General features: G+C 37.7%; 3 protein-coding genes across 4 annotated transcripts in view; 1 reads left to right on the top strand and 2 right to left on the bottom strand.

Annotated features, from left to right (window-relative positions):
• The window catches only part of LOC100175012 (trinucleotide repeat-containing gene 6C protein), an 11470-nt gene extending 2251 nt beyond the window's left edge, over positions 1–9219 (top strand). Inside the window, exons 2-15 of one of the 2 annotated variants that reach the window (XM_018811466.1) lie at positions 3–958; positions 1270–1300; positions 1506–1606; positions 2262–2417; positions 2496–2573; positions 3007–3209; positions 3521–3717; positions 4154–4214; positions 4376–4529; positions 4686–4818; positions 5225–5434; positions 5921–6033; positions 6130–6324; positions 6708–9219. In XM_018811466.1, coding sequence (XP_018667011.1) covers positions 3–958; positions 1270–1300; positions 1506–1606; positions 2262–2417; positions 2496–2573; positions 3007–3209; positions 3521–3717; positions 4154–4214; positions 4376–4529; positions 4686–4818; positions 5225–5434; positions 5921–6033; positions 6130–6324; positions 6708–7049 — 2930 coding nt within the window. In that variant the 3' untranslated portion in view covers positions 7050–9219. The remainder of the gene's footprint in view (positions 1–2; positions 959–1269; positions 1301–1505; positions 1607–2261; positions 2418–2495; positions 2574–3006; positions 3210–3520; positions 3718–4153; positions 4215–4375; positions 4530–4685; positions 4819–5224; positions 5435–5920; positions 6034–6129; positions 6325–6707) is intronic. The other variant, XM_018811467.2, reaches the window with a different exon arrangement.
• Positions 9220–9505: 286 nt separating this feature from the next.
• Positions 9506–12027, bottom strand: LOC100177351 (retinol dehydrogenase 11-like). The gene is made up of 6 exons (XM_026834333.1): positions 11506–12027; positions 11293–11382; positions 11066–11218; positions 10863–10968; positions 10309–10520; positions 9506–9824 (listed from the first exon to the last, which is right to left on the bottom strand). The coding sequence occupies exons 1-6, from the start codon at positions 11768–11770 to the stop codon at positions 9532–9534; spliced, it is 1119 nt and encodes a 372-aa protein (XP_026690134.1). The 5' UTR covers positions 11771–12027; the 3' UTR covers positions 9506–9531.
• A 3809-nt stretch (positions 12028–15836) lies between these two features.
• Positions 15837–19040, bottom strand: part of LOC100177354 (ubiquitin carboxyl-terminal hydrolase MINDY-2) — a 4674-nt gene continuing 1470 nt past the window's right edge. The window contains exons 4-8 of the mRNA XM_002126566.3: positions 18281–18383; positions 17633–17775; positions 16896–17051; positions 16460–16536; positions 15837–16229 (exon numbers count right to left, since the gene is read on the bottom strand). Coding sequence (XP_002126602.3) covers positions 16097–16229; positions 16460–16536; positions 16896–17051; positions 17633–17775; positions 18281–18383 — 612 coding nt within the window. The 3' untranslated portion in view covers positions 15837–16096. The remainder of the gene's footprint in view (positions 16230–16459; positions 16537–16895; positions 17052–17632; positions 17776–18280; positions 18384–19040) is intronic.

A 19040-nucleotide genomic window follows, 5' to 3' on the forward strand; every position in this document is an offset into this window, starting at 1 on the left:
TGGTACAGAAGCATGGGGAAAGCCAAGTGGTGGACAGATGCCGCAAAATTCTGGTTGGGGAGAAGCACCATCAAACAAAACTTCGTCTTCTGGTTGGGGTGGGAATTATGGCAATCTACCATCACAGCCAAGTGGTGCTTCTGCCCAAAACTGGGGAGTTCCGTCTCAACCACGACCAGCATTCATGCCAAATCATCCTAATGGGAATTCAGGATGGGGTGATCAGCAACGCAGTGGTTCAGGAGTAAATGCTGGAAGGTGGAATGACATGCCGGGACAAACACCCCAGAATAATTGGAATGCTCCACCTGTACCTCAGCATCCTCAAGGTGGTGGAGCAGGGTGGGGAAATATGCAACAGCCTTCTGATAATCAATCCAACCCTGGTTGGGGTTCCATGCCACCAGGACGACCATTACAGCCAAACAACAACTGGGGAAATGGCAGAGTTCAACAATCCCCTCATTCGCCAGCAGCTGACCAATCACAGTGGGGAAGACAAGATGGTGGGATAAATCCAATGACACGAAGGCTGAGCAATGTTGATGATGGTACATCGGCGTGGGGTGATCCAACTACATATGGCAAAGTTAATATGTGGGATAAGCATGGTAAGATAGGGGGAGCCCAAGATAGTAATGGAGGACAAATGAACAATCCGAGTGGCGGAAGTGGTGATGCAAAAGGGTGGGGAATGCCACCAAATCAAAATATTAATCAACCCCCCTCCCCTAAAAGTTGGGGTAATACATCACCAACAAGGATGGCTGGTGATAATGGAACTCCTGGCTGGGGTTTCAAAGCACCAAGACCTGATAAGGTTGCAACTGGGTGGGATAAACCAACTGCTGGATCGGGATGGAATACAGCAAGTAAACCAAGTGGTTGGGGCCAACCTAATGAACCTCAGTGGGGACAATCGGAAAACAACAGTGGATGGGGTCAACCAATGGGAAAGGTATTTGTTATAAATAGCTCTGTTTTGTTAAAGTAGTTTACTCCTGTATCATAACTCTTTAAGTAAACTATTTTTACCTCTTTATTTATCCTTATCTTGTTTATGTGGATTATGCGATAGCAAGTTACAATAAACACAGTTATAGATCTGCAAGTGTTTACTAGTTTGTAACCCTTAAGCAGTGGTTTTCAACCCAAACTTATCTTTTTCCCAAAGTAATAATAATCTGTATGTATGTACTATGTAGCAACGTTGCAATTTCAGTCAAATGTAGTAGGCTTATCCTATAATATGGAATTTATTTCTTACAGATTGACAATCTAATGAAGAACATGGATTACGGTGAGTTTTGCTCCTATCTTAATCATTGTTTGTAGATTGTAGGTACCTCACCTTTTTATTCATTTAAAAAGTGATCAAAGCTGTCAACTTTCACTTTAGTATAGCTAAGCTAAAACTTTAGCTTTTATGGATTTCTAAGCATGTTATCGCCATAACTGAGTTTTTATTTTTATAGCATTATCAGTAACACCTGTTTACTTGATAGGTCCACGAGGTAACTTGCCACCCCAACCAAACATCAATCCTCAGTTACGAAGCCCGATGCCACCAGCATTACCTCCACAACTTCAGAATCAGTTCCAACAAGTAAAACTTTTATTTTTACCCAATGACAGACAAATCTGAAAATAAAGGAAAACCCCAATTTACATTTTAATGTTTTGTGAAAGAGTAGTTTATTGTGATTGGCTTTATATATCCTGTTTTCCACGAGTAAAGTTAAAAATTATTTTGTGCTGGATGTGCCCTAGGTGTTCACCAATATTTAGGTCGAAAACACGATTTTGAACTGTGGTTTTAAATCCTAGTCAAGCCACTTTCATTACAATATTCACCCTAGTCAAGCCACTTACAAAAATATAAGTTTCTACTGTGTATGACAGCAACTGTTCATATAATCTATTAATCTTTATGTCAATTCAACTTGTGTAAATTGGTAGCCCATCATAGATTGACATGAATAACATGTGGTCATAATGTAGTGAGAGTATTATTTTTATGCTTTTTTCCCAAAATTCTTTTCTCCCAGAAAATATTATTTAAATATTCTAAAACATACAGAAATTATTAAGTGAGTAATGATTGTTTCCAAAATGAAAATATAAATCGCATTCAAATATCCAGGGTTTCAAACAACAACATGGACATTTATTACAGCTTGGCTGTCTCATACGCTACTAAATATTGAAACGTAAATTATACATTATTTAAAAACTCTGTCATAAAAAGATGTATTTTATAGATACGTAATGCAGTGATGAATGGTGTCATACCACAGCAGTTTCTCAATCCTCAAGTAATGACCCCACAACACATGCACACACTTCTTCAGTTGGTTAACAAAGCATCTGAATACCAGAGATTACAATTACAGTTAAACATGATAACTCAAAATAAGGTATGTAAAAGCATAAATATGAAGATTAAGTATACGCATAAGCGATATCCGAATGTGATAATTTTACTTTTTCTCCAGAATATTGCACCCATTGTAAGGCAACAGCAGATAGTTGAATGCACAAAAATTATGCGGCAATATCAACAACAAATAGATGTAAGTTTATATTATGTTTCACCTATACTGTGCGTGAATGTATTCAAATTTATTCTAAATTAAATTAGTGTTTATAAAACTCACAGTATAAAATACTAGTATAAGTTTTAAACTTAACCTTTTTGCATTAAAATGAATAATTCACTGCTCAAACTGTATTCGTAAATAGATCCGCGTGATATCAAATGTGGCTGCTTAGAATGCAAATGTACTCCCCAAACGATTCTGTAGCCCAAAATTGACAAACTTGAAGATTTATAAGTTCATTAGTGCTGTGACTGTAGATACACAATGTGTGTTACAGGATCTTTTTACATAGATGATCTTAGAACTGTTAAAAAAAATTAATATTGGTATATATTTAAATATACAGATTAGATGTACTTCTTGGTTGTTTATAAATTACAAAACTTCTCATATCTAATCATTCCAGGCGCAACGTACCGCAATATTTCAAAACATGTTGCAAAAAACTCAACCCAGCAAAAGCAATGGACCTCTTGGTGGAATGGATTTAAGTGGTCATAGACCAACTGCCAATCAGTCCATGATATCTCCATTGAACAGCATGACAGCACTTGGACAAGCATTACCTCCAAATGTGCCAATGTCTAACATACCCTCCCCTTCAGTCAGGTGGATACCAGCTGCAAATGAAATTTGTCTGTAAAATTCCAATTACCAGTTATTGTGCTTTGTTATCAATAACAAGGACATCTGGCTCTTTGTGTTACACACAACCACAAAAGCTCATCTAAATAACCAATATTAAAATATTTATAAGCTAGTTAAAAATCTAAAATAATATTTTTACATAAATCTGTATAATTAATACAACTTAATATTACAAGATGAGTTTTTATATCTACAATATTTCTGACAGCAATAGTATATATAAAAACTCTTTCGTGATTTAACAAAAACTGGAAAAATGTTTTCTTTACTAGGGAACAAAAATCTCGATTTATGAATCACTGGAAGCGCCCGACCAGCCTTGGCATGGGAGATTACCAGCAAACAGGAAATGTCCCGAATAATTTGGGTTTCTTTCCTGGTCCCAGTGGTGACTTTAATGGCATGAGATATGAATCGCCACAGGATGAAATGGCATCCATGGAGAAGCAGTATTACTCCACAGATGCAGGTACAATGTTTTATTTTGAACATTATGAGCCCACTTTTGAGTTACCACTTATGTAATTGCCTTTTTGGCAGTTATAGGTTTTTGCACAGGGAAACTATATAACCAAAACCTTGTTAACTGTAAAAAAGACTGGGCGAAATATAGATCTCTTGTATCGAATAATTTGCTATATTTTGTTATTGTCTGTCAAATATTTTGTAGCTCTGGATTTAAACCATGTTATTGTTATACAAAAGTTAAAATTTCCAATTCGGTAATTCAAATGATTAAAAAATGTGTTGTTAACCAATAGACTAAGGTAAATATTCTCCTAACGTGCCTTGTCACAGGTAGAACTTGTATAGGAAAAAAGAATAAACAAAACACTTCATTTTTTTAGTTGGTGATAAATAAAGGTGAAAAACTAACATATCATGTGTATAACCTTATATTGCAGCAAATAAAGCTGAAGATTTAGCAACTCCAAACTATACTGAAGCTCCATCTGAACCCAACAGGTAAATATGTCAGTTTTATAACTCTTAAATTATGTGTCCTTTCAGAAAGTAAATTTTAACAAATGTGAAATTATTAAAGAGAAATTCTAAAAGATTGTTGTTTTGTTGAGTTTTTCTGTAATCTGTTCACTGTAACATCGGTATATCTTAATTTTCCTTAGTACACTTGCTGACATTGGTCCACCTGAGTTCACCCCCGGTGTTCCATGGAAAGGATTTCGAAGAATTGACCCCGAGGCCGACCCTGATATAACTCCAGGGAGTGTTGCCATTGCAAAAACTATGTCCATTAACACTGTGAGGGATGCTGATCAGGTGTGCAACACTGCCATTTTTGTCACTTAGATAGTTTTAATGGAATGTATAAATTATTATGTTTACTTGTGTGGGGTGTTGTACATTGTATTGTATACCATATTTGGTGGTTTATTTGTATTTTTCAGCTACTGAAATATTTTGTATTTTATAAAGGTTCTAAAAAGAGAAAGAAGTGCACACTCTGAATCATCAACTGGTTTGCAGAATAATGAAGAAACATCACTTGCTAACCAACCTCCAACAACTGCAAACACAGATGCTAATGTGTCATCTATGTGGTCCACAGGTAATATGAGGCTGGGTTTTAATTGGAACTTGTCTTGAGTTACATAATGGCAAGGAAAAAGACATAATGTAAAAAATACCACGGTCTTAAACTATTAGATAAAATGTAATTAGGTAAACAAAGGAAATTTCATTTTTTTAGAAGTTACAGTCATTTTAGAAGTTACAGGAGTCAAATTTTTAATAATAGTTTAAAATAAACTTTTTCTGTGAGCCTGTTGTTAAAGCAATATAGCAGGTTTGACAATCATGTATTGTTTATCTAAAAGTATTTATAGTAATACATGTGAAAAAAATATCTCATTCAAATCAGTTTTTGTTTGTTTTTCTTTTTTAAAAAAAAAAGTTTTTGCTTTCATTTTCCATCGATTTAGCCTCGTATTAGTTATTAACTATGGTCATGCCAGGAGCAAACGGAGCTTCTTCCACAACCACTGTGAGTCAATCATTATCCGCTCCACAAGATCCATGGAAAGTGAGCAGCAATCAATCACTGTCACGACCACCACCACCAGGTATAGGGGGATCAGCTTTCCGTCCGACTAAAGAACTTGCGCCAACATGGGAGAACGTACCTAACAACTCATGGGATCAGAATATGACACGTACTTCGCAAGGTATGCATGTTTCGGGGTTTCTTGTTTTTTTTTATAACCTTCTTATATTAATTAATAAAACTTGTAAATATTTCACAAAGTGAAATCCTATTTATCGCACGTCCACAAAAAAGTTGTAAAATTTTGGTTTAGTAATAAAAACAACAAAGCTCTTTGTTTGTTTATTTTAAATGTTTGAGTTATTACAAAAACGGTTTAGAAGCATTGTTGTGCGGTATTACCCTTTAGTAGACTTACAAATAGACCAGCTGTCTTATGAGTTATGACTAAACCTTTCCTGAGTAGGGGGTGATATGTGACATGGCAATATTCTAGGTATTGTTAAAAATCAAGATAACAATGCTTAAAAAACCTTTAATATATATTATAATAACCTGTGTTTTGCCGAATGTAGAGATCAATTGCCATAAAGCCAGTGATGGTTGTGTAGTTGGTGGTAACACAACTTCCTGCTTACATCCATTGTTAATCTTTATTATATTACAGGAGGCAACAATTGGGCTTCTCAGCAGCAACAACAGCAACCCCAACAACCACAACAACAACAACAACAAGAAAGTTTGGGTTCCTGGCTTGTGCTTACCAACTTTAATCAACAGGTAATTGACCAATACTTAAACACATGTATTAACAAATCAAATGTGTAGGTTGGTTAACACCAGGTTAAACGTACATTAAAAAATGTTTTTCCATAGGTTGATGTAGCTGGTGTGCGACAGTTATGCATGCAGCATGGCAATATGGTTTCATTCCAAGGACATTATCCTATTGAAGGAATGGCATTGGTCCGTTATGCTTCACCTGAAGATGCAGCAAATGCAAAGAAAGCACTCAATATGTTTATGGCAGGTTCAACTATGCTGGTTGCTACTGTTGCTACTGATCATGAGGTAATGAAACATTTTCAATATTGTTTTTAATAGTATAATTGATCAAACATAGTATCTGATATTATAGTTGGAATAAACTACATACTTTTATTCACACGTGGTTTTGCATTGTTTGAAAGTAGATTTTATTCGTACAAGCTGATGCCAACAAATTATCTTTTTATTTTTTTTATTTTGTTAAGTTAAAGCCATAGTCAACCTATCTAATGGCGCCATAGACATTCTTGTAGTTGTCCAGATTTTGGATTCAAACTTTAATTTGTCAACACAAGGAATTTGATGACAAAGTTTTAATACATGACACCCTAATATGTTTAATTTTGTATTTTTTTGCTTGTATACTTTTCATTCCATAATCTCCATTTAATTTGATTTATCATCAGGTTGCAAACTTTGTGAACGCAACAGCTGGTGGTTCATGGGGATCAACTGCCGGAACTCCTGGGAGTCGATTCGTCTCCAACAGTGGATCAACTGGAGGATTCATCTCACAACCTCCGCAGAACCCATCCCTGGCCATCTCATCAGATGCTGCTTCAGTATCTTCCCAACAACAACAACAGCAGCAGTTATGGGGCAACAGCAACCCACAGGGAGGTAACTGGCCAAGCAACATGCCACCAAGCATGCCATGGTCCGGTACAAGCAGTGAGGATATGTCACGTATTATGAGCCCACTTCACACATTGCTGCCTGAGAATCTACTGGGTGGGGAAACCATGTAGCAAGTAACCACCTGTATTTTAATACTTAGTAGACATGTTTTTTTTGCCATTGTTGTTTTTACGCACTTGGTGTAGTGTTCCACAATGCGATGCTGCGTTTAGTGCTCTCCCCTTTATTGCCGTGTGTTTATGGATCGTAACTTACTTTTTATCAACTCATGATCACCGTAAATAGTTCGCCCCCCCACAACATATGTGGCCACCTGTGTTACCAACACCACTACTTTACGCTGGATTCATTTTAACTTTTATCGCCCCTTATATTTTGCCACCTTGCTACACTAGGTTACGGGTCACCGCACAAGCTTCGACTATGTTACCACATTAGGGGTTTTCCCCTCTTTCCTTTAATCATAAAACAGATATTTCTGTGACTCTGCTGGCCATGCACAACATCTTATTGGCCAACATCTTTTTTTTAGTATGTTCCTGCTTAACCTACCATATTTTAAAGTGTTTAGTTGCAAAGTTAACATAATGTTACGTCTAAAACTGATTTCAAATATGCTACACCTTTTATGCCTATATACAATTATTTACCTTACACAATCAACCCTAAGTTATTCTGTATTGTTATTCCTTGTTTTTCACCAAAATTTCTTTTCCAATGATTATGAATTTAAAATGGACTGTGCACACGAGAATAAGCCTTCGCCGATTTCTTATTTACTGCTCTCTTCCGCCATCGTGTGCACATTCCACGAACCGATGAAGCGACAGAATTAATCATATCGGCTTCCCTATTATTTACACTGCCTGTGATTTCTAACTGATTCTTCATGCAAAAAATGACAATTGCAATTCAGCGGTGCTTGAAATTGTCACCCATCTAAACCCACGCATGCAAAGGTGTATTTTCTGCACCGAGATTTTAATGTCCCAATATTTTGATCGTATTAATGTTTTGACATTTTCTTGGGGGTCAGCCATTTTATCTACTACACCAAATGCATTAAGCAGTCGGCAAACCACTGTTGTTTTACCTACCCCGATTGAAGCGAAACTTTTTCCTGGATAATCCACATGGTTTGCGGTACCTTGCATATTTTCACACGTATTCACTGTTCGGCGTATATTTCCCCACAGCTCGGCCCAATCAAAGTGTCAGCTTCCGCCAGCAGAGTCACTCGTATTAACTGTGCCGCCGAACCGCCGCGCAGTGACGCTACCGAGTTGCTCTGTGCAATTTGTTTTTTTCATGTAACTCAACACGAGACTGCTTTGACCCCGCACGCTAATACTTGCGCCTTCCAAATTCCTTCCGCATCCTCCACTATCTAGCACTGAATCTAATTCGTCTTCGTTTCAATATTTCCACTTTCCCCGCAATCGCGCAAAATAGCTCGCTTCGACTTCACACACGTCCCCAATTACGGAAGCTTTTTGCACACTTGCCACACAACGACAATCAAATCGTCAACAATTCCATAAAACGTCGCATTATAATTACAAGCCAACCACACATACTGACGCTCAATGATCTTATTTTGCACTTCTTCCTTAGCGCATCTCGTTGTGTGAATTACATTGAAACTTTTGCCAGTTCGACACGCTTTCCGCTATGTTGCAAAATCCAAGCTTTACCCACATTTATATTGTCCGCCGTGTTTTGTTTTAATTCTCATTTCCGCCGATATGAAGTTCCGATATGTTGACCATCATTGCGCATTCCTACGGTCGGTAAATTCGAATGCTTGTGCGGTGTTCCTCGTTACCACTTGTTAAGTACACCGAAGCTATTACGATCGCAACCGTTTTGTTAAACGTTTGATCCAGTGCTACGAAAGTGGGTCCTACCCGTTGCTGTATTTTAGAAACAGGTGTTTTTGCTGTGAACGAAGTAGTGTGTTGTCTCGCCCTCTGATATTTCGCCGCATATTATCTACTGAGTCCCATGTTCGCCTATGTATTCTCGCTCATCACAAATCGCTACCTTATGTCATTAAGCGGTCCACCGATATTGTATCTCGCCCTCCCGGCTGTCATAATGCCATGTGTGACGTGCTTTGTCCTTGTCACTATAGAACCGTGAGTACAGCGTCATATTCGGCGCATAGCAAACCCACTATTTCTCAAGTGCTTTTACCGCGATTTGTTTTATCGCCAATCTTATTATTACCGCGATTATTACTGTTATTATTAAAGTCGTCTGCGTTGCATTCACCAAGTACACATTGTGTGGTTTATTGGTTTAGAAATTAGGTGCAGTAAATAATTCTTTTCAATATTACAAGTACAGTAGGGTGGCGGAAGATGGGACACCTGTAGCACATAATATCTAAATATCGTGATCGTGTTTTAAACACTTAACAACGGTGCATGGGAGTTGTGAACATACAGTTTAATAGTTCTTTGAATGTTTTTTGCTTACTACCAAATTGGAAGAGAAAATAGAATTAACAGGTGTCCCATCTTCCCCCACCCTACTATATATCTATAGGAACACAAAATCAGCAGTGAAGTGTAACGTAAAAGCTAAAAATTAGATAGAAGTACAATATCCTACGCTCTGATTAAGCGCGGATGCTACGGCCTTCTCACTGTACGACCAGAGATTCGAAGCGAGTTCGATGTCCTTAGCAGATTTCCCAGTTCGTGCTGGTTTGCAGGAAACGAAATAATTTCCGCTACTCGACTCGATTCCTGGCGCAAGTGCCAGGTGAATTTGTGTCTGTGCACCTTGCGCTGGTGTGTAAAGAAACAAATAAAGCAATGGAAATAATAAAAGTTTTGCCAATACAGGACTATCGCGGAATATTGCTGTAAACGTCCACCCTGCAGAAACATAAATATGGTCAATCGATTTCAATAAAAAAAGAACGATATATGATTAATTGTGTATTATCGTATAGCACCAGCATAATTTTCGCCACTGTTTGAATTGTATGTATTGGGTAATTTGTACCCTTAAGCATATATTGCCCATGTTTTAAAATTAAGATGGGTCGGGTTCGTCACGCCCTACTATTTTATCACTTTTACAGCTGCATGGTGACAATCATTTGTTAGCGACGCAATGTTACAGTACTTGGTGCGATCACTTTGGAAATGAAACAATTAACAATGCTGTTTTAGAGTCGCGGGACTGTGGTTATAGAATTCTGTAAATGTTCTTTGTTTACTGCCAAAAGTAACGATAAAAGGTGAAAACATGTCCCATCCTACCCCTCTCCAATATATGTTACGGGCATTTATTGAACGTTGGAATCTTATTGCAAAAACTAGCATCCGAAAAAACAAAGACCTCATTAAATCTCACCTGGATGAGCAATATAAGTGCTGATGCCATGCTGACTTTCATTCCGGTGTAGCTGCTTTGCGAAAAGTACGTTTGCCAGTTTGCTTCTGGAGTAAGCCCGGAATTGAGATGGAAGAGATCCGCCATCCAAATCTTGGAGTTCATCAAAGTTAATGTTTCCCCACAAATGAGTGACGGAAGACACACAAACTATTCTTGCGGTAGGCGCCTTCCTGTAAATTTAAACATAAAACCGAATGTAATTCTTCGTGTTTAGTTCAAAACTTTCGACCATGGTACATTATACTCCAACACGGGCAATAATTTCATACAGCTCGTGTCTGCTCAAGAGTTACCAACACATTTGGACAACCAATTAATGACTTCTGAGTCAAGTCAACTTTAGTTATATAAAAAAAGACACACGCGTCCACAATATGGTGGCAGTATCTAGCCACGAACCCAAATCCTCTGGTTAACAACCAAGCGCACTTATTATCACTGTATCGAAACGCCAGAAACAATAACCTAAGTTAGACTACATATATAAAAGATAAATATTTGTTTTGACTAACCTCAGTAATGGGAGTAACTCGGTGGTGAACAAAAATGGCGCCAAGTGGTTTACCCCAAACACGAGCGGAAATCCGTCCAAAGTTGTCCCAACGCCGTTTCCAATACCTAAATGTCAACCAAACAAAGTCAAAATTTAAATCTACGTTTATAATGATATGACTGTATAATGACGAAATATATAAATATCACAACGAAAAAGTACCTGCATTATTGATAAGAATGTCGACTTTTTTTAGGGATTTTTTTAATATCTGTGTGCAAACTTTAACAGATTCGAGATTTGTGAAATCTACGTAAACGACTTGGATTTTGTGGTTTCCTGTGATATCAGCAATCTCGCGTGCCACACGACGACCTGGACAAAATTCCAATGTGTTAGATAGGTTTATATTTTTACAAATATTAAAAATCTGCGCATTTAACGTTTACCTTTCTCAGCATTACGACACGGTATCACAATTTCAGCACCTCGACTTGCAAGTTCAAACGCAGTTGCCTTCCCGACTCCATCCGTTGCACCTGGTTCGAAAAGCGCGAACAAAATGGTGAGTTTTGGGATAGTTGGATAAAATTGCATAGCTACATAAATTTCTTTAGGAAACACGAATTTGCATGACATTGTAACCAACGCATTTAACTTACCAGTAATTACAACCGTTTTGCCATCCAAGCGCGCTGTACAGTCACATTTCGGCTTCTTTGCTAAAATAACAAGTAGTATATACGACCACAGAAGTGTTCCAACCAGCAGAACCCAGACGCCGTTAGTGACGCTGTGACCGTTCGGGTGGCTTATCTCTTCACCGGCGGTGTTGTTGTTTTGAGCGCCCAACAATGCCTCTGCGTAGTACGGAACAAGCGACTCGAAAATGTGACTTGATGGTGGATTTGCTACGAAAGTGGACATCGCGGTTCGTATTAATATAAGCTATGAATCTAGACTGCAGTAACAAGAACTATGTTAGAAAGATCATAAAGTATATAGATGCGCCAAATACACAAAGGCCGTTATATAGGCGCCGTATACCAAAATTATGCGTAATCATGCCACACAATTATATATAATCGTTGCAGTGGCTAAGCTGACCTCTTAACTAAAAGTGGCCATTAAACGCGGTGTAGCATCTTTTATTTGAGGACGGTCGTCGCATCTTCTTCGCTTGTATTTGTTAGTGGGAGGTTGCGTGAGACTCATGTGCGGCACCGGCACGCTATTGTCACGTGATATTATTATGAAGGCATACACACAAGCGCCTTTGAATCACTACGCCTCTCTCGTTTTACAAACCGGGACAACAATTACACAGAAGTGCCTTCCGGCTCTGTAAGCGAGGCAGAGGAATTATGAAAAGAAATGGGAAGTGACTCTCAATAGCTTCTTCCAAGTCGTGATAAAATTTCAAACAACATTGCTCTCACGCGAACTTTAACTACCCATGATCTTCATAAGTCAACGTTTCACTCTCACAGTATGCAACCTTTATACACGCACAGTATATAACGTATATCCAACAAAACGTTTTTTAATAAACTGTAACTTAGAATGTTTCAAAATTATTTGATTTATTTTCTTTCAACTTGAGACGCTAATAGGAACACCGAGTGCTTATTGAAGAAACGTTCGAGTATGTATGTTATTTTAGTTGATGAGAAATTACTGATTGCAGTATATGACCTACTTCACATGTTATGCACCTATTATGTCATGCTGATATATTGAAAGATAACACAAGGAATTTCGTAACTTAGTGTCACGATTAGGGCAGGGTTGTGTTTGGAAATAAGCAAATGTATTAGCTTTTAACATTAGCGTAAAATATTATTACACAGTTTATTTGGGCGGTTTGTGAACGTGCATAGAGTTAGATATATACAAATAGCTGCGTTGCTTGAAATAAACCGTCATTCCATATTGCCACATAATATAAAGCAATCGTGGATTGCACGCAATATCGGAACATTGTCTTAGAACTGATTTTCTGGTAAACAGATTTATCCTCTTTATTGCGTGACTCAGGTAGTTAGCGTAAGTGTGCGTGAGACAGTAGCTTTGTAATTAGCGAGAAGGGACAACTTGCCGACACGAACGGACTGGCGCCCGTCAGCTAATACCAGCCGCAGTCACGCGAACTTCCAACGACCGGCAGAACTTGCACGCGAGATTGTTTTGTATACTAATCGGCTGATTACCACCCCAAACGCCGTATCCCATACGAGTCTCGTGCGACGACGAAAGACGGAAAGTTTTTCTTGACTTTCCGTACACGGATGATGAAGACAAAAATATTTGTCTTGTTTTAAGTTTATGACCCCTGCGTTCTCACGCACTGACATCAAAATGGTTCACATTCATCTTGTTGCACCGTCGACACATCGCGTGCTGCCGCGATCTTCCTTGTTTGTACAAGCGGCCCGCTTGCCATTGTAGCCGAAACACGGATTTCGTTGGTTAGCGAGAAAATTAATTGACTTGGAATGCTAGAACATAATTCAGCCGTTCGCACGGAAGCTCTGAAGAATTAAAATAACTCTGAAGTATAAGTGCGTGGACTTTCTTTCAAATAGGAACGTGGCGTCCAACGATCAAATTCCACCACTTTGATTTGGTTAGTGGGTTAGTAGTTTACCGGGTCGGCGTCTTTCAGAACGGTATGTTTGCCATTCAACAACCTCATCATCGTCTATATTCATTTAATCCTTTGCGTGCATCCATACAGTCAATATTAGGTTAATAAATCTTGTTGCGTGCTAATCCGCGTCAAAAGCCGAAGCATATATGTTTGTATTTGATAAGAGTGGACTTCACACCTTGATATGGGCGGGTCATACTGGAGCCATCATGACCTGAAGGTATTGGTAAAATAATGACTGAATGAGAATTTAACATTTAGGATATGTTTGGTTTGGACAGTTTACCGTTTTGAAATACATGTTAATATTTTTTTTATTTATTTGTCGCATGGCGTCGTTGCTATTTTATTACCTATACTGGAATACACGTAACGTTATTCAGAGGTATAATACAACACTGGAAATAAATAATGAACAACAGCAATAGTCGATTGCCAAAAAAGTCGTGACGAGTGCAATAAACCTTAAACACAATAAGACTTAAATTTCAAAGCGACACTTCTGCGATGAAAGGAGAATACGTTGTGATGTATGGATATTTAAAATTGCGTGAGAACCATGTTCGTCATGGGGTTGTTCGTACAAATACAAATTATATTCTGGTGCGTGCATTTCGGAATAATCAATTTCACATATGAGTTTGTGGGATAGTTGAAATAACTTCGTGACAAGCGTGGCTAGTTGCTTCCAGCAACGGAGAAATCTCACTCTTACGCGCCAATTAATGATACCACCGACAGGCGTTATTATCGAAGTCTCTGTTGTGGGTTGGGTTTGTAAACTGGCCGCCATGCTCTCGCACGCAATGAAATGAGTCGTTGGTTAGGTCGCACGCGATTTTGCGGCCAGTGGCACGCGACAACAGTGAGTGGACCCTCGGCGTCGGAACCTTCTTTGTAACGGGCCATGAAATCTCCAAAGCGACGCACGCTATTCCCGAGAGAAGGGGCGTTTACACATGCGCATCGCTCTAAGTTTCAATTAGGGGTAATCTGAGGCTTTCCGCGGGTGGCAGGAGGTCGATGGAATTCGAGAAAGCTTTTCGTTCCTGCTTTCCACTCATGCCTGNCAANNAAGACGCCGGAAGGAAGCTTGGTTTAAATACGACAAGATTGAAAGGAGGGAGCAACCGATTAGATAACCAATTCAGCATTCTCACGCCAATTTAATGCAAGTAAACTAACTTAATTCTACATTCACCTCGTATACATTGTTACTTTTTTTATTTTTTTTCCAAATAAATGTATATTGCTAACCGTAACACGGTATACACAGCCAGAATAGCAACATATTGCACTGTGGGGTAAGATGGGATACTGGTGTCACCTACATCCCTGAACGTGTTTTAAACAATTAACAGGGCTCTCGCGGCGCTACGGTTATGAAATTTTGTAAATGTCTTCGTTTTCCACCAAATGGAACCACAAATCGAATAAAAACTCGTCCCATCTTACCCCTTACACTACATTGGACAAGGATATAGGCCTAATATCATTAACACGTTCGACGATCCATCGCACGTAAAATAGCTCGACTAAGATTAGACGCATTCTTGGTTTGAAGTTGTCATATGATTTCTATTCTTACAACATCGATACGCTGTTTCAGTTAAATACATTTGGGTATAAAGTAAACAATGTTTGTTGCATAACATGCGTGGGTAGTATGTTTGTGGTCACTTGGGTAGTATGTTTTTGGATAACAAAATGTAAACGAAACTGTTCTCCATCACTTGTGATTCAGTGCATTGTTAGTTTTGGATGGAACATGTTTTTTTCTTTTTTTTCCGTCACCATGGTGATATTCAAAGAATATTTACAAAACTATATATAACCGTATCCTCACGACTTTAAAAGGATGTTGTAAATTTTAAAAAACATGATCGGGATGGTCTTTAGTCGTTTACCATCTTACCCCACATTACTATATACAAAATATGAATCCAAGCCCCTGCTTTAATTGTGATGGCGTTCTCAACAATAGTCGAATACCGTCTGTTCACCGATGTGTATTTACCTGATCACACACCTTTTAACAGTTACATATAATAAATGCAGCTGTAAAATAGTAATGCCTGACTACATATAAGCACCATGCCTGTATGTCGCTGCAGCCACAGCGCAAACTCAAAGGACACCCCTAACTATTATAGGCGACTCGTTTCGTCACGCAGAGTGAGCGGTTATACCAAGAAAAAGGAAGGCAAAGAATACGGTCGTATTTAAAACTTGTGCGGATCCAGGCAGATGCATGGTGTTTTATTTGAAATAGGATAACCGTGGTATAACACAAATTCTTTCCTGTGACAAATGGAAACAGAATATCGATTTACCAAACAGGTATATATTTAGTATTTTTATTATCTATAGTACGGAATAAATATATTTTAAACTCTTGTCTTAAAACTGTAACAGGTAATACGCGATTAAAAGTAATCTTGATGCACTAAGGACGTTGTATTATTTAAAAACTACTATTGCATCAGTTAGATACAGTGTACACAATAATAATTGCAGTGTCCGCATTGTTATAACATGTTCCCAGTGTTTGTACTATCACAGCGAATATACGTGTACAAAGTATATGCTTCAATATGTGTATGTTATAATATGACACATTTTTCTCCTTTCGGCTGGTTTGCCGGCGTTGGGTTGTCGGTGGGTGGTGCTGAAGAGCGAGGATATTGCAACGATTCTTGGTCGAATTGACGTTGGATCTTTGACGCCAACTGGCGGCTGTAAAACAATGACTTTCAACAGGCCACGTTATAAGGTATGTACACTGAATCCCATTGTGTGAAATTAAGGCACAAAAATCAACATTAACCACTTCAGACATTGAATTCTAAAACGTGATGATTTTAGATGTGAGTTATGGTGTGTAAACTTGGGATTTATATGAAATGCACAACCATTATTTTTTTTACATGAAGAAAGGCCTGACATAAAAAAGTAATAAAGCTTACTCTTGTTCTTCTACACTAAGATTCCCATCAACATGCGTGCTTGTTTCATTCTGCAGTGATAATGCCATTTGAAAATCCTGTAAGAAACACAACTACATTGAACTAGGCAGTTTTAAACTGGCATGGAATTGACCACACATAAGCTAATGGAAATAGCTATTTTTCCAGTTTCCAGAAAGAAATATACTTCCATATTATACTTTTTCCTTAAAAAAACCTGTGCCTAATGGTTTGAAATAAAAACAAATTTGAAATGTAACACAATAAATTAACGAGGTGACTTGAAAAAGAAGTCTTTGTTTTACATGGAAAAGTTTTGTGGCTGCTTTTACTTTTCCTAAATTTCAAGGCTTTCGCAAAAGAAACAAATAAAAGTATAAAAAGGGATTTGTATAAATTATTTATGATCTAAGTTCTTTAAAATCTGCAGACTTACAATGTCAAGTTGTTCTGTTGGTTGGTTGAGAGTTGGTGTGGTGCTAAAGTTGGCATCCGTGAATGAGGTATCACCTTGTACACTACTCAATGTCTCCCACACAATATTTGGTTTCATAAGAAAACCTTGATCAGTCACCAACGTGAACAGCTCGTTCTGTTAACAAAAATTTAATTTTTAACCATCTGTCAAAAAAAGTTCTAAATTTATCTGTTCAGTATAATAATAAGAGATCATAGACTTGGACTAATTAAAGAGAATCACTAACAACCAAAGTATCAAAGTTGCACTGTCAACTTAAACACCAATGTGAAATAATACAGCACATGATACATGATCTGTGCAACATAGTTATACATCATCACCAGTATGCGGTATTTTAATAAACTATCAAAAACATTTCCAAGAAATAAATCAACTATTTGAAGCACATGACACACTGTAACCACGCATTATACCAAGCAAGCCTGTACAGCACATGACATGTACGGCACAAACAGCTGCTTTGCATATTTAGTAAAGGTAAACCTAATTAGTTTAATTTCTGACCAGCCAGTTCAGGCACAACATATGCACTGCTGCATTTAATCACCCCTAATATACAGTTGAGTTTGAGTATATAATCAATAAACTTATGTTAGCTTTGAAACATGATGCAACACTTTATAAAATATTTATTTCTGCAATAAGGATTATACAAAACAGTAGATACTGACATGCTCTACCTATATTTTCACCTCCTTTTTGTACAGTGTTAGAAAATGATTGTTTCGGAACAAAACAGCTACTCTGTGATTGGGAGTTGTTTCCAATATATTTACTACACCATGGCACGTGAGTTGAGATGCAGTGTTTGTTAAGAATTCCTCTGCAACTAATCCTGTTGGAAGTAACTTCATATTAGAAAATACAAACGATGTGTGTGTGTATTATCATTGAATAGATTTGCATGTATGTAAATGACAAACCAGCATAAGTATAACATTAAGGAAGCCTAGGACATATTGCATGCCATGTGTAATATATTTTACAATCTAAGTGTTGAATCTAAAAGATGTCTGTACAAACAACCAATACCAAAGTATATATACTGTATTTATTCAATACAATCTATCAATAAATCTATAATCAACTTGTGTAACCCCAGAATATTTAACAAAATTGTCATTCTCATAAAACAGATTTCTTGTTTTCGATCTTATGTTGAATTAACTGTTTGTTAAAACAGTGCAAAAGGCTAATCTAAATAAATCTGGCTGAATTATTTCATTATTTTATAACGAACATGGAAACCACATTTTATAGAAATTCTTAATATTGTTATGGGTCACAAGTAGGGGCCAGGGACCCAGTTTGGGGATGTTAACTTAAACAAAACACCTTACCTTCCCGTTGAAGATTTTCATCAGATGATTCTTTATTTACAATGATTTTCTCAACAAGTTGATTGTAACTACAGTTGCTGACGCATGAGCACGTTTTACTATCCTGAAGTATATATATATATATATATATATATGAATATATACATATATATATATGAAGTATAATAGCCTGTATACAATTTTTTAGGGATGTGCCGAGCCGAGCCCGAACTCAAAAGCTCGTGCCCGAGCGTCTCCTTTTTTGACGCTCGGCGCTCGGCTAAAAACTGGGCCGAGCGCCGAGCCTTATGCTATAATGTTGCACGCGAGAGCGAAAAATATTAAAAATGAAAAAAGTGAAGCTACTAAGAGATAACGAGACTAGTCAGCGTAGCTTTCTCCTTAATTATTTTTCGTTCGTTGTGAATTTGCTCTCTCGCAAGTAACGAATCGCAACGTCAGCGAATTTGCCCGTATCGAATTACAGCAGGTGTCGAATTACACGAGCGCCCAATGTTTTCGTATCACATTTTAAATAAAAAGCCAAAAACTCTTAAACTTTTTTATAATGAAATATTATAAATTGCTGCAACCACGGTTTTGCAACCACAGGGTTTTGCAACCCCTAAGCCACCTTTACCGCAGACACGCACGCAGCCAGAAAGTGCTAAGACGCATACACACGCGTTGCATTCAATATAACATTCCTTCGCTTGGAATTAGAACAATTTTTCATTCAATTGTTACGTCACGTGTCCTATCGCAACGTAACTATTAATTA

The sequence above is a fragment of the Ciona intestinalis genome, chromosome 4 (genome assembly GCF_000224145.3).
Source record: "Ciona intestinalis chromosome 4, KH, whole genome shotgun sequence".
NCBI lineage: Eukaryota > Metazoa > Chordata > Ascidiacea > Phlebobranchia > Cionidae > Ciona > Ciona intestinalis.